The 13,144-nt window shown below is 40.6% G+C and overlaps 1 protein-coding gene across 5 annotated transcripts in view; it reads right to left on the bottom strand.

Annotated features, from left to right (window-relative positions):
* Positions 1 to 351: 351 nt before the first annotated feature.
* The window catches only part of zc3h3 (zinc finger CCCH-type containing 3), a 118,551-nt gene continuing 105,758 nt past the window's right edge, over positions 352 to 13,144 (bottom strand). For 2 of the 5 annotated variants that reach the window (XM_061825406.1, XM_061825407.1), the window contains exon 13: positions 7,921 to 8,665. In XM_061825406.1, coding sequence (XP_061681390.1) covers positions 8,604 to 8,665 — 62 coding nt within the window. In that variant the 3' untranslated portion in view covers positions 7,921 to 8,603. Of the gene's footprint in view, positions 1,474 to 3,690; positions 3,732 to 7,917; positions 8,668 to 13,144 lie in introns of those variants that run through there. The other 3 variants (XM_061825409.1, XM_061825410.1, XM_061825408.1) reach the window with 3 other exon arrangements.

The raw sequence follows: 13,144 nt of genomic DNA, 5'->3' as shown, positions 1-13,144 counted from the left end.
AAGGTTTCTGGTATTCTATGTGATAGAAGAGTCTCCGCTAGGATGAACGGCAAAGTCTATAAAACAGTGGTGAGGCCGGCCATGATGTACGGATTAGAGACGATGGCACTGAAAAAAATCACAGGAAGCAGAACTTGAGGTAGCAGAAATGAAGATGTTGATGTTCTCACTCGGATTGAGCAAGTGTAATAGGATTAGAAATGAACTCATTAGAGGGACAGCCAAAAATTTATTTTTTGGAGACAAGGCTTGAGAGAGCAGACTTCAATGGTTTTGACATGTCCAGAGGCGAGAGAGTGAATATATTGGTAGAAGGATGCTGAGGATGGAGCTGCCAGGCAAAAGAGCGAGAGGAAGACCAAAGAAAAGGCTGATGGATGTTGTGAGGGAGGACATGAGGACAGTGGGTGTTAGAGAAGAGGATGCACAAGAGGGAGCTGTGGCGACCCCTAACTGGAAATCTGTGTAAAGTAGTTTTTTGTTTTATCATTCATTATATATTTTTTTCATTTACAGGATGGTTTTTTTTTTCATTTACAGGCAACGTTTTTTTGTTTCCAGCTTTGTTTTTTCATTTATAGTATGTTTTTTCATTTCCAGTATATAAGATTTTCACGCTTAACCTCTGTTTATAAACCCACACTTTATAATATTTTCTCACATTTCTCTCATTCGAACCTTGGTAGATGAAAAAAAAGAAGTACATACAGTATTCTAGAATGAAACCAAAGCTTAAATCCTTTTTGACGGCAAAACATTTATTTGAGAAATAAATACTGTATATAAACATCTCCATACATTTTGTTCTGCTTTTTCCAGGACCCGGTAGAAGCATTTTCCTATAAAAAGTAAAAAACGTTATATTTTTAAAAATCTGATAAAATTTTAATGATCACTACATATGAGGTGGGACACAATAAATTACTAATCGCGCTGCAGGCGTATTTTACAGTTCCTCTGACCGGTTGGCGCACCTCCCCCATTGCGTCCTTGGAACAGGTGTCTTTTTGAGAGTGAAAAACATCGCTACGGGTTGTTATTGGCGCTCTTTTATCTTCTGGGTGAGAATATGGTTATAAACAGATATGCTTCCTTCAATTATGTTTGAGAACTGAATCGCAGCCACAATTTACATCATTGTTAGATGATAGTGATGCTCTTTTGTGCTGAAAAGGGAGAAGCGGGCAGAATTGTTGAGAAAGAGGAGGAGCATGCACTAACACTTGATCGCTTGACAACCATTACCAATGAACTTTAGCGAACTGCACTGAGCTCGGGTGCACTCGTCTGGCAGAAGGATTTGGGGGCCGCCACAGGAGTGCCTCCACAGTCCACAATCGACCGCCCTTAGTACAAGGACACATGCCGCGCCACAACATGGTCACAATGTGTTGTGGCTTTCAACAAAGCGTAGAAGGAATGTGCAGGTTCCGCTGAAATGCCGGAGGGCCGGCCGGCCGCTCCCGGTACTTACTAAACCGGGACACAGACACACAATCCAGGGTTACCATGAGTGAATTAGGATACAGAACATAATGTATCATACGATGTAAAAAAAAAAAAAAACAAACTGCTATACTGTAAAAAAATAACAAAATGAAAATCTGAGTAATTGCAAGGCCACAAAGTTAACGGCATTGTAGTGAGGGAAGTCTGTACAGTGACTACATACGTAGGTTTCTAGAAACGTAAAATTCAGGTTACGAAACACCTCCTCGCAAAAATATTGTCTCTAGTTACAAAGAAAATTCACGACACTAAAGGGAAAAATAGTTGCTTGATTTTCTACCCCCAAATTCCAACGAACGTAAACATCCTGTATCTTGGTTTGAAAGTGGCACCCTAGAGCTGCGCTCCCATTCCAGGAAGACTGATGTGACAAATGTACTGTACCAGCCAATCACTTATTTTGGTATTTTGTGACTCCAAGTCATTAGAGCTTATCAATTGGCTTCCCACTATTTTTCTCCAATCTCATGAACGTTGTCCTTTGTGATAACAATAAATGCCAAAACATTGTCTATAAACTGTCATTGAGGTGATGATTAGTGAGTTATAAGTCTTGACAGGAGATCCTATGCACACTTTCTTTGATGTCTGCAGTTCAGCATTGTTTTAAGCTCCGTTTGTCTTTGTGGCTCTGCATCGTCTTTAGCCGCATTAGGTGTAGCTTGTAGGTAGCTGGCCGGGCACAAATTCAAACCATGCAACAAACATTCCACCTTCACAGCAGAAAGCAGCAACGTTGGGCGGCATTAGGGAAGCTGCAGTTTGGACTAGCCACAGGCTAGCATCCTGACGGTAAAGCCAAACGGTTCACACAATTTATTGTGATATGCAAGTTTGAATTATTGCCAGAACAAAGGTGTACATTTTTGCTGTTGATGTGTTTCTGTTACCAATGGTTGAATATGTGGCTTCTACATACAGTGAGGAAAATAAGCATTTGAACACCCTGCTATATTGTTCTCCCACTTAGAAGTGGAGGGGCCTGAAAGTTTTCATCGTAGGTGGATGTCCACTGTGAGAGAGATAATCCAAAAAGAAAAATTAAGAAATCACAATGTATGATTTTTTTTAACAATTTATTTGTGTGATACAGCTGCAAATAAGTATTTGAACACCTGAGAAAAACAATGTTAATATTTGGTACAGTAGTAGTTCTGCACACGGGACAGGCCAACTGCACTGTATTAAGGAGAGGATGACTGCGGCCATGATTTGTGAGATTATGGGGAACAACCTCTTTCCCTCAGTCAGAGCATTGAAGATGGGTCGTGGCTGGGTCTTTCAACATGACAGTGACCCGAAGCACACACAGCCAGGAAAACCAAGGAGTGGCTCCGTAAGAAGCATATCAAGGTTCTGGCGTGGCCTAGCCAGTCTCCAGACCTAAACCCAATAGAAAATTTTTGGAGGGAGCTGGAACTCCATGTTTCTCAGCGACAGGCCAGAAACCTGTCTGATCTAGAGAAGATCTGTGTGGAGAATTGGGACAAAATCCCTCCTGCAGTCTGTGCAATCCTGGTGAACCACTACAGGAAACATTTGACCTCTGTAATTGCAAACAAAGGCTACTGTACCAAATATTAACATTGGTTTTCTTAGCTGTTCAAATACTTATTTGCAGCTGTATCACACAAATAAATCGTTAAAAAAAAAAAAAAATCTTACATTGTGATTTCTGGATGTTTCTTTTTAGATTATCTCTCACACAGTGGCTATGATGAAAATTTCAGACCCCACCATGACTTCTAAGTGGGAAAACTTGCAATATAGCAGGGTGTTCAAATACTCATTTTCTTCACTGTATATGGTTGATTTACAGCATAACAGAAGACTACGTCATTATCAAACCATGACTGTAGGCGATTTGTAAAATAGGGACCTCTCAGTCAATTGAACTACCAAGTCAGCAAAGCCGAATGGCCATTGCTTGTTAATAGCAAACATTTTTTAACATGCAGTGTACCAGCTTGCACATTAGCTGAGTCAAAGCTATGTATTAGTTGAATTAACATTATTTCAGATATATTATATATATGCACACATCATATTTTGGTGACTAAAGTCCTTCAGTTTGAAACAGATTTTGGCCGGAGTATCACTATTAAATATCTTGGCTCAGAGAAGAGCATCCTACAATGTAAGAATATTTTCAACAGTACTGTATTGTAATGTTATACTTACCGTATCATTGATCTGAGTCAATCACTGTCTTTTTTTCTTTGCTGGAATGAGAACATAAGTAGAAATGCATGGTGAAGAAGCAACACATATGTCAGCCAATGCACACGTCAGAATATTTATTTGAAAGACCTGATGAAATACAGATAATACTTCATGTTTTCAGTATGGATACCAGCAAAAGGATGGTGTCTTCTACATTGGTGGAAGGGAATATTGGGGGAGTGCCTACTGTACTCAAGAGCTTATTATATATGAAAAATTGCAGTCGTCAAATAAAAATATTGAAACAGTAAAAGTATTTAGAACAGATGTCGCATATACTGTATTTTTAAACTGTTTAATGTTTTGTTTGTTCTATGTTATACGGAGCCATGGATCTTGAAACTTTATTCACCAACATAACATGATTGTTTCACTTTCTGGAAAAAAAAAAAAGAGATGTGAAAAAAAGATAGCCAATGTGGCATACCCACACACTTGAACCAAGGCACACACACGGACATGCACACACCCACACAGAAACACAGATACAAGAAAAAGGCTCAGTGGTACTCTTTCTTAGCATATAACCATACTGTTGCTCGCAGATACTTCTGTCCTGAGTCTAGCCTCCACTACTCTTTCCCATAACTTCATTGCGTGGCTCATCATCTTTATTCCTCTATAGTTTCCACAGTTCTGAACGTCACCTTTATTCTTCAAATGGGGACGAGCACACTTCATTTCTCTGGAATCTTCTCTCCCGCTAGTATTCTATTGAATGAGTTGGTCAAAAACTCCACAGCCACCTCTCCAAATTGCTTCCATACCTCCACTGGTAAGTCATCAGGACGAACTGTCTTTCCATTTTTCATTCTCTTCAGTGCCTTTCTAACTTCCCCCTTACTAATCATTGCCACTACTTGGTCATTCACGCTTGCCTCTTCGACTCTACCTTCTCTCCCATTCTCTTCATTCATTAACTTCACAAAGTACTCTTTCCATCTACTTAGCACACTACTGGCACCAGTCAACATATTTCCATCGCTATCCTTAATCACCTTTACTTGCTGCCCTTCCTTCCCATCTCTATTCCTCTATCTGGCCAACCTATAAAGATCATTTTCTCCCTCTTTTGTATCCAACCTGGTGTACATGTCGTCATATGCCTCTTGTTTAGCCTTCGCCACCTCCACTTTTTCCCTACATTGCATCACAATGTATTCCTAACACCTCTCCTCAGTCCTCTCCCAGTCCCACTTCTTCTTCGCTAATCTCTTTCCTTGAATGACTTCCTGTATTTTGGGGTTCCACCACCAAGTCTCCTTCTCCCCTTTCCTACCAGAAGGCACCCCAAGTACTCTCCTGCCTGCCTCTATGAGTACCTTGGCAGTAGTATTCCAGTCTTCCGTTAGCTCTTCCTGTCCATGTAGAGCCTGTCTCACCTCTTTCCAAAAAGAACTGTATCTAGAAATATAAACATCATGGCAATGTCCAGCCATCACACTGCTCAGGAAGAAGATGCGATCTGTCTCCCAGAGATGAACATTTCTTGGTTCAAAAGGTGTGATTCACTCCCAGAACAAAAGCTAAAGACCTTATGATGATGCTGGATGAGGCTGGTAAGAATGTGTTATTCTTCACAGTGAAACGAGTCCTGCACCGAGATGGCCTAGGACAAGGAGAAGGCCACTCACTGAGAATGAAGCCATTAATCCTCAAGAAAAATGTAAAAAAGCTAGATGACAGTTTGCAAAAAGACACCAAGACAAAGAGCTTAACTTCTGAAGACATGTCCTGATAAAACTAAAGTGGAGCTGTTTGGCCATTATGACCAACGTTACATCAAGAGGAGAAAAGGGGACGCTTGTAGACCTGAGTAGACCATATCAACTGTGAAGCATTGAGGTGAAAGCATCATGGTGTGGGGCTGTTTTGCTGCAGCAAGAACGAGAGATTTTCATAAAATAGACATCATGAAGAAGGCACGTAACATGAAGATATTTAGACAAAATCTCCATCCATCCATCCATCCATCCATCCATCCATCCATCATTTTCTGAGTTGCTGATCCTCACCAGGGGGTCGCGGGAGTGCTGGAGCCAATCCCAGCTGTCCTCAGGCAGGAGGCCGGGTACACCCTGAGCTGGTTGCCAGCCAATTGCAGGGCACTTGGAGAAAGACAACAGTCGGTTTCACAATCATAGCTAGGGGCAATTTAGAGTCTCCAATTAATGTATGTTTTTGGGATGTGAGAGGAAACTGGAGTACCAGGAGAAAAACCACGGAGGCACGGGAAGAATATGCAAACTCCACACAAGTGGTGCCGGGATTTGAACTCCGGTCCTCACAACGGTGAGGCCACTGCTCCACAGCTGCTCCACCGTGCTGCCCTGGCATCAGGCAGTGAGACAAAAATTGTTTTTGCAGTGCATGTAAAATTATGGCTTGAACTGTACACAAAAACACACACACCAGTGATTTACTCGGGGTCATACAAATCAGACTTTGACCCAAAAAATTTGCATCAAAATTCCTCGTTCAACTTAATTCTTGGAGTCTGAATATCCCAGCAAAGACGAACCAATGTTCACCGTGTAGTCAAGCTGAGCATTGCCGAATGCACAGGGGGTAGTGCTGTTCAAGATTGAGGACGAAGATTCATGAAAGCTTCCCAAGATTTTTTTCTTTTTAAATTTCCATGGGCCCTAAAGAAAGGCAGCAGTGCTACCAGCACTAAAGTAAAAGGAAATGTTGTGTGAACAACAGGGTATTCAAGGAAGATCATCATTAAGTACGAAAATGGGGTGGATGGTTGTTCCGGCGCTTGCTAACTAGTATCATATGGCTACGTTGACTATTTCAACACTCCTAAAGAATAAAAATGTAACAACAGGCAGTTAAAGGAGTGAGTAGTATTACAAAGCAAAGGCCACAGATAATAGAAGAAATGGTGAAGACACTGGAGAATTACCCAGTCAAATCATGGAGGATCATGGAGGGTGACTTTGGTTTTAACACTTCCTCCTTCCCTCCCTCCGCTCCCTCTACTGATGCCAATACACCACAACCCAAAAGGTAAATGATACACATTTATGTTGGTTCAAATTTATGAATTTTTTATTGTTTAAATACAGGGTTTGTTTGATTTTACATAAATGGGGATTTAAGTTGGAATTTACTTTTTGGAGGTTGGGAACACAAACTTAAAATTATTTCCTATGGAAACAAATGTTTCAGAGGTAGAACAAATCAGTATACTTTATAATATATGTATATACACATATAAACCTTGTGCAATTTCGGTGATCACCATTTGCCTTCTTCAGAGACGTTTGACAGCACTAGGGGAAAAAATTGCCCTAAGTTTTTCATTCTTTTTGACGGTCACCTCTGTATTGAAAAACTATCCTTTCACCTTCAAATTTAAGTTCCAAATGACTACTTGCGATCACCAAGTTTTGGTTAGTTTAAACAGGTTGACTTTTAGAGTTGTAATAACTTCTATGGAAAAATACATTTTTGGTATTTAGTTGAGTACATAGAAAAACAAAATTTTGTCTTCAGAACAAGTTTTAAAAAAATATAGGACAAAAATAATCTTAAATAATATTCCACTTTAAATTTCAAAATAAATATGCATTGCTTAATTTTTATGGTCCAAGAGAATTATATTTTAAAAAACAACCTCATAAAAACTGGCCTAGTCAACAGATGATGATTAACTTCATATTTTGATCTACAACATTTTAAGGCAATGACTAGAATTAAATGATTTTGCAATGAGACTTGTGCACCTGTCCACAGGTATTTTGGCTCACTTCTCGTGACAAAATTGCTCCAGCTGTCTCAGGTTTGAAGGGAGCCTTCTCCCGACAGCATATTTCACCTCCTTCCCTTTTGAACCTGGGACAGTCGGAGTAGTTTCAATACCTGTAGAAAGATGCACAGATCTTTTGATGACTATACAAATCATGTTATTATACCAAAAATTACTGCAACAAAATATTAGTTTTGTCCAGGTCACTATCATTATTATTATTATAATCTTTTGTTCATTCTGTTGGACAACAAAAAAAAAAAGCAATGCCCACCCTTTTTTAAAATGATTACTTTTGTCAATTTAACATTCTCAGTGACCATTAAAGGTTTTCCCTATTCTTTTACAGAAGAAATATTTTCCTTCTGTATTCAATGAATGGAAAAAAAATTCTGAGAGCAATAATAACAAAGACTGCGAAATTTTTCAATGGGCAACGAACCTTTATTTATATGATTTGATTACATATTTCACACCATTATTTAAATGTATTCAAAAGACACCAAGCTAGGCCAATATATTAAACGGATAAAATAAAAACACCAAAGAACACTGTTAAAATGCATTGCAATATACAAGAAATACCTAATGATTGACTTGTTTTCTTCAAGTTCGAAACATTACATCTTACATTCAACCTCCTATGATGCAAGCATTCCCACCAAAATTACCCTGGCTGTACAGCACAGCAGAGACAGGGACAAACATCCGAGTGTAAAACACTCACTGTTATCCAAGGTTATGAGGGAGTCACTTGACGCTCCTCTTTCTGATCGCTACGGTTATATGAAAGTAAGAGACGCTGGTGTCTTTCGCCATCTTCCAGATGAAAACGCTCACATAGATCATGTGATCTTGATTCCATATGGGTAACGAAGAACTATTAGTAGCCTTTAAAATCACACATCACTCATCAAAAAGACTGGAAAACTAGACCTTTTAAGATTTGATCCTTTAATACACAATCATCTCCAAAATATGCAAAATCCTAAGGGGTCAAACTGCATCTTGGAAATGGTAAGTAAAATATGTGAATAAATGTAGAGGATAAACATTTTTGATTGGATCAGCTTCATCTGTCATGTAAAAATAAGCCATGAAAACATTTTACTCTTCACCAGAGCTGATCTGCTTGTCTTTGTGGTCCTATAATCGAGGTTTTATCTGCAGTTTTTTCTCTGTAAAAGGAAAGGAAAAACACCATCAGTGAACAGTATATGTGAAGATAAGAGTATTTGTCAAAATGAAAAATAAACACAAGTGAGTGAGTACAATGTATGAATCCTGGAAAAATTCTGAAATTCTGAGTGATAACTGTTCAGCTAACAACTGCATAAAGTGAGCATGACAACGATGAATGAGGAGTTGCGAGCGTTTAGTTGAGCAAATGTATCACTTCCTCACTAATTTAAACAAAGTGAAAGGAGTTTGCTTCTTTCTATCTATGATGTGGCTCAGCTGGATTCAAGCCATAGCAGAGTACAGAAGACAAAATGTGACCGGTCAGCCTAAAACCAATCAGAAGTTGCACAAATCTGTTTTTGAAAGTCTATAAAATCAGAATGTGAAAAAGAACAATTTTCAAATTTGATACAAACACCAGCAAAATATGTAATTACTTCCTACCTGGAAAAAAAGTCTGTTTTAATGTCTCATTAAAAAAAAGCTTTTATCAAGAGGTTGCAGAGAAATCGCCATGAGAAAAGTCCGACAATGAGGAAACAACTAATTGGCTGCTGCCGTGTGCAGAAGATCATGGCTGTTGTCAACAGAAAGCTTTGGGGTTCTCTGCAGCTGATGATTTTTTTTTTTACCTCTCCTGTCGAGTTGCATGACCATGCAGAATGGTGGATCTATATACCTTTTGTGCTTGAACAGTTTTGGTGTGGAGTACACTCCCTCTGTTTGATTCATTGCTTATTTTTGTTAATTATTTTGCGAGAGGGATAGAATGGACAAAGAGGGGAGGGGGCTGTAAACCACAAATCAAACCACATTGACGGGGGGTACACCAAGTGAGGACATAGCAGCTTACCAAAAGGACAAGGAGAGAAGGGACAGGAAAGGGCGCAGGATGTGGCATATGAGCAAGGCAGATTTACTAATGAGTGGTGTGGTAGGATACTTTTATTTCGGCTAAACACCTGTATGAAGCTGTGAGTTGATATTTAATACAATCTGTACTATTGCTAGCTGTTGTAGCACAGGGGTCGGCAACCTTTGGCTCCAGAGCCACATGTAGCTCTTTCATCCTTATGTTGAGGCTCTGCATGGCTTGGGAAAATAAAGTGTCCACTTGAAAAGTACAGTGCCTTGTGAACGTATTTAGCCCCCTTCAACTTTTAAACCTTTTAGCCACATTTCAGGCTTTAAACATAAAGACATAAAATATTCATTTTTTTGTAAAGAATGAACAATCAGTGGGACACACTCATGAAGTGGACCAAAATTTATTTGATATTTTATACTTTTTTAATAAATGTAAACATAAAAGTTGGGCGTGCAATATTACTCGGCCCCTTTACTTTCAGTCCAACAGACTCACTCCAGAAGTTCAGTGAGGATCTCTGAATGATCCAATGTTTACTGATGATGATGAATAGAATCCACCTGTGTGTAATCAAGTCTCCGCATATATGCACCTGCTCTGTGATAGTCTCAGGGTTCTGTTTAAAGTGGCGAGAGCATGATGAAGACCAAGGAACACACCAGGCATGTCCGAGATACTGTTGTGGAGAAGTTTAAAGACGGATTTGGATATAAAAAGATTTCCCAAGATTTAAATATCTCAAGGAGCACTGTGCAAGCTAAACGTTCACCTTGAACAAGGACAAGACTGATCAGAGATGCAACCAAGAGGCCCATGATCAATCTAGATGAACAGCAGAGATTTACATCTGAGGTGGGAGAGTCTGTCCATAGGACAACAATCAGTCATACACTGCACAAATCTGGCCTTTATGGAAGAGTGGCAAGAAGAAAGCCATTTCTCAAAGGTCTTGTTTAAAGTTTACCACAAGCCACCTGGGAGACACACCAAACATGTTGAAGAAGGTGCTCTAGTCAGATGAAACCAAAATTGAACTTTTTGGCCACAATGCAAAACTATATGTTTGGCGTAAAAGCAACACAGCTCATCAACCTGAACACACCATCCCCACTGTCAAGCATGGTGGTGGCAGCCTCATGGCTTGGGCCTGCTTTTCTTCAGCAGGAACAGGGAAGATGGTTAAAATTGATGGGAAGATGAATGGAGCCATTCTGGAAGAAAACCTGTTGGAGTCTGCAAAAGACCTGAAACTGGGATGGAGATTTATCTTCCAACAGGACAATGATTCAAAATATAAAGCCAAATCCACGATGGGATGGTTCACAAATAAACATATCTAGGTGTTAGAATGGCCAAGTCAAAGTCCAGACCTGAATTGAATCGAGAATCTGCGGGCAGAGCTGAAGACTGCTGTTCATAAACGCTCTCCATTCAACGTCAGTGAGCTCGAGCTGTTTTGCAAGGAAGAATGGGCACGAATATCAGTCTCTCGATGTGCAAAACTGAAAGAGACATACCCCAAGCGACTTGCAGCTGTAATTGCAGCAAAAGATGGCGCTACAAAGTATTAATACAAGGGGGGGGGGGATAATATTGCACGCCCCACTTTCAGGTTTTTATCTGTTAAAGAAAGTTTTAAATATCCAATAAATGTTGTTTTACTTTATGATTGTGCCCAACTTGTTGATTCTTGACGAAAAAATTAATTTTTTATATTTTTATGTTTGAAGCCTGGAATGCGATGAAGGTTGAAAAGTTCAAGTGGGCAGAATACTTTCACAAGGCACGGCATATCATTTATCAAAAAAAAACGTGTACCATGTCTTATTAAGTCAAAGTTCTTAACTTCTTTCTTCAAACCTTGTGCAATTTCGATGATCAGGGGTTGTGGGTTCGTATCCCACTGGGGACTCGACTCCCTGAGAAGGGTTGCGTCAGGGCATCCGGCGTAAAAATTGTGCCAAAATAATATGTGCGTTCATCTGAGATGACACGCTGTGGCGACGCTGATGGGGACAAGCCGAAAGAAACTTATATACACACACTGTTTTGTTGAAAGGATCGGTGCTGGTCGGCGCTCAGGAGACAAAGACCAACATTCCCAAATGCTATTTAGCCTCAATAACTGGCATATTTATTTCGACCAAATGCAAGTTCTCAAAACACAGTTGACATTGCGTGAAATCAATCATATGAGCCCCTTACCTATGCCGAGAAGGTGGAGAGCCGATCACCCAGGTAGAGGTCCGCTTGTCAACCAGCTGGGCGTCCGTACGAAACCCGCAGCAGACTCTACCTGTTTGTACTCTGCGTCTCTCTATTATACTTTTCAGTTGCGTGCGAGAGAAAGGGCAGGTGGCCGACCCGTCCCACCTGGCGCCGCAATGTTTGTTTCCTGATTTACTATTGACACCTAAGTGTGTCCTTCAGGCTCTGAGAAACATCTTACGCAGCCATAACTGTCAAGACATCCCACAACAATGTTTGTCTTTGGTATGCACGTGAACAAGATAGTGAAACGGTCACGACGTCTTGACCAGAAAAACAAGTGAGTGAAAAACAACTTATATGCGAAAAACAAGTGAGTGTATGCATGCGAACACGATAGTGAAACGGTCAAGACGTCTTGACCAGAAAAACAAGTGAGTGAAAAACAGGTGAGTGAAAAACAACTTATATAACCATGGTTGCACAATACATTCGGGTATTCAACGGTTATGGGAAGCATCACTAATTAACACTCCTTTCACACACGCACACACTTATACATTCTTTAGTGGGTGTATGGAAACACAAAAACAGATATACAAGGTAACATCTTCTTTTCAGATGTCAAGAAGTGTTTGCAGTTCCCAGTGTTGTCTTTTCTGTGGAAACCGGGTGGAAATGGCTCTTTGGGTGTTGAAGACTGCTGGCCCCTGTTCTCGCATAACGAAGTCAAGCCTATAGCGTCTCTTTGGAACCAGTACACTGATGACGGGTGGGCCAAGTCGTACACCCGTCGCATGTGGGAATCAGCCAGTTAATTCTAAGGACCCGGGGTGGTCCCCCAGCCCAACCCAAGTGCCCCGAATAGCACACAATGAAGGGGAAGCAAGGAAACTGTCCTACCAAGCCCCACCCTTTACCCAGCGCACACCACAGAGGTTAGCTAACGACCCAAAAAGACAACAACCCCCCAACAGTTAGCCCATGTCAAGCACCAGCCGCAAACAGTGGTGAGTAAATATGCCAAAAGAGGGAAGAGGAAAGCGGGACCCCAAGAATGGTGTTGGAGAACAAGGGTGACTCCAGGCTCCCTGTGGCCAGACAGCCAAAAGAATGAAGAAGCAATCAAGTTTAGAGAAATGTGAATACCCACCATATTCCCAAGGTTACCTAGCAAAAATTGTCTATGTACCGTAATTTTCTGTGGTGTTTTGCATTAAAATAGGTGATACTGGTGGAGGTGAGGCGGTCATGGCCAATTATGACCCCCGGCTCAGGCCAACCAGCTTCCCAAAGGATGTTTGAATGTATGTGGTGCATTGAAAGAAAATTAGCGGGGAAAGGTATGGCAGGACAGAGGGACCGGAACACCTTGTCGAGTGTCCTTCCCAGCCTGA

The sequence above is a fragment of the Syngnathoides biaculeatus genome, chromosome 7 (genome assembly GCF_019802595.1).
Source record: "Syngnathoides biaculeatus isolate LvHL_M chromosome 7, ASM1980259v1, whole genome shotgun sequence".
Taxonomy (NCBI): Eukaryota; Metazoa; Chordata; class Actinopteri; order Syngnathiformes; family Syngnathidae; genus Syngnathoides; species Syngnathoides biaculeatus.
The sequence above is the reverse complement of the archived record's forward strand: the minus strand, read 5'-3'. Positions and strand labels throughout refer to the sequence as shown.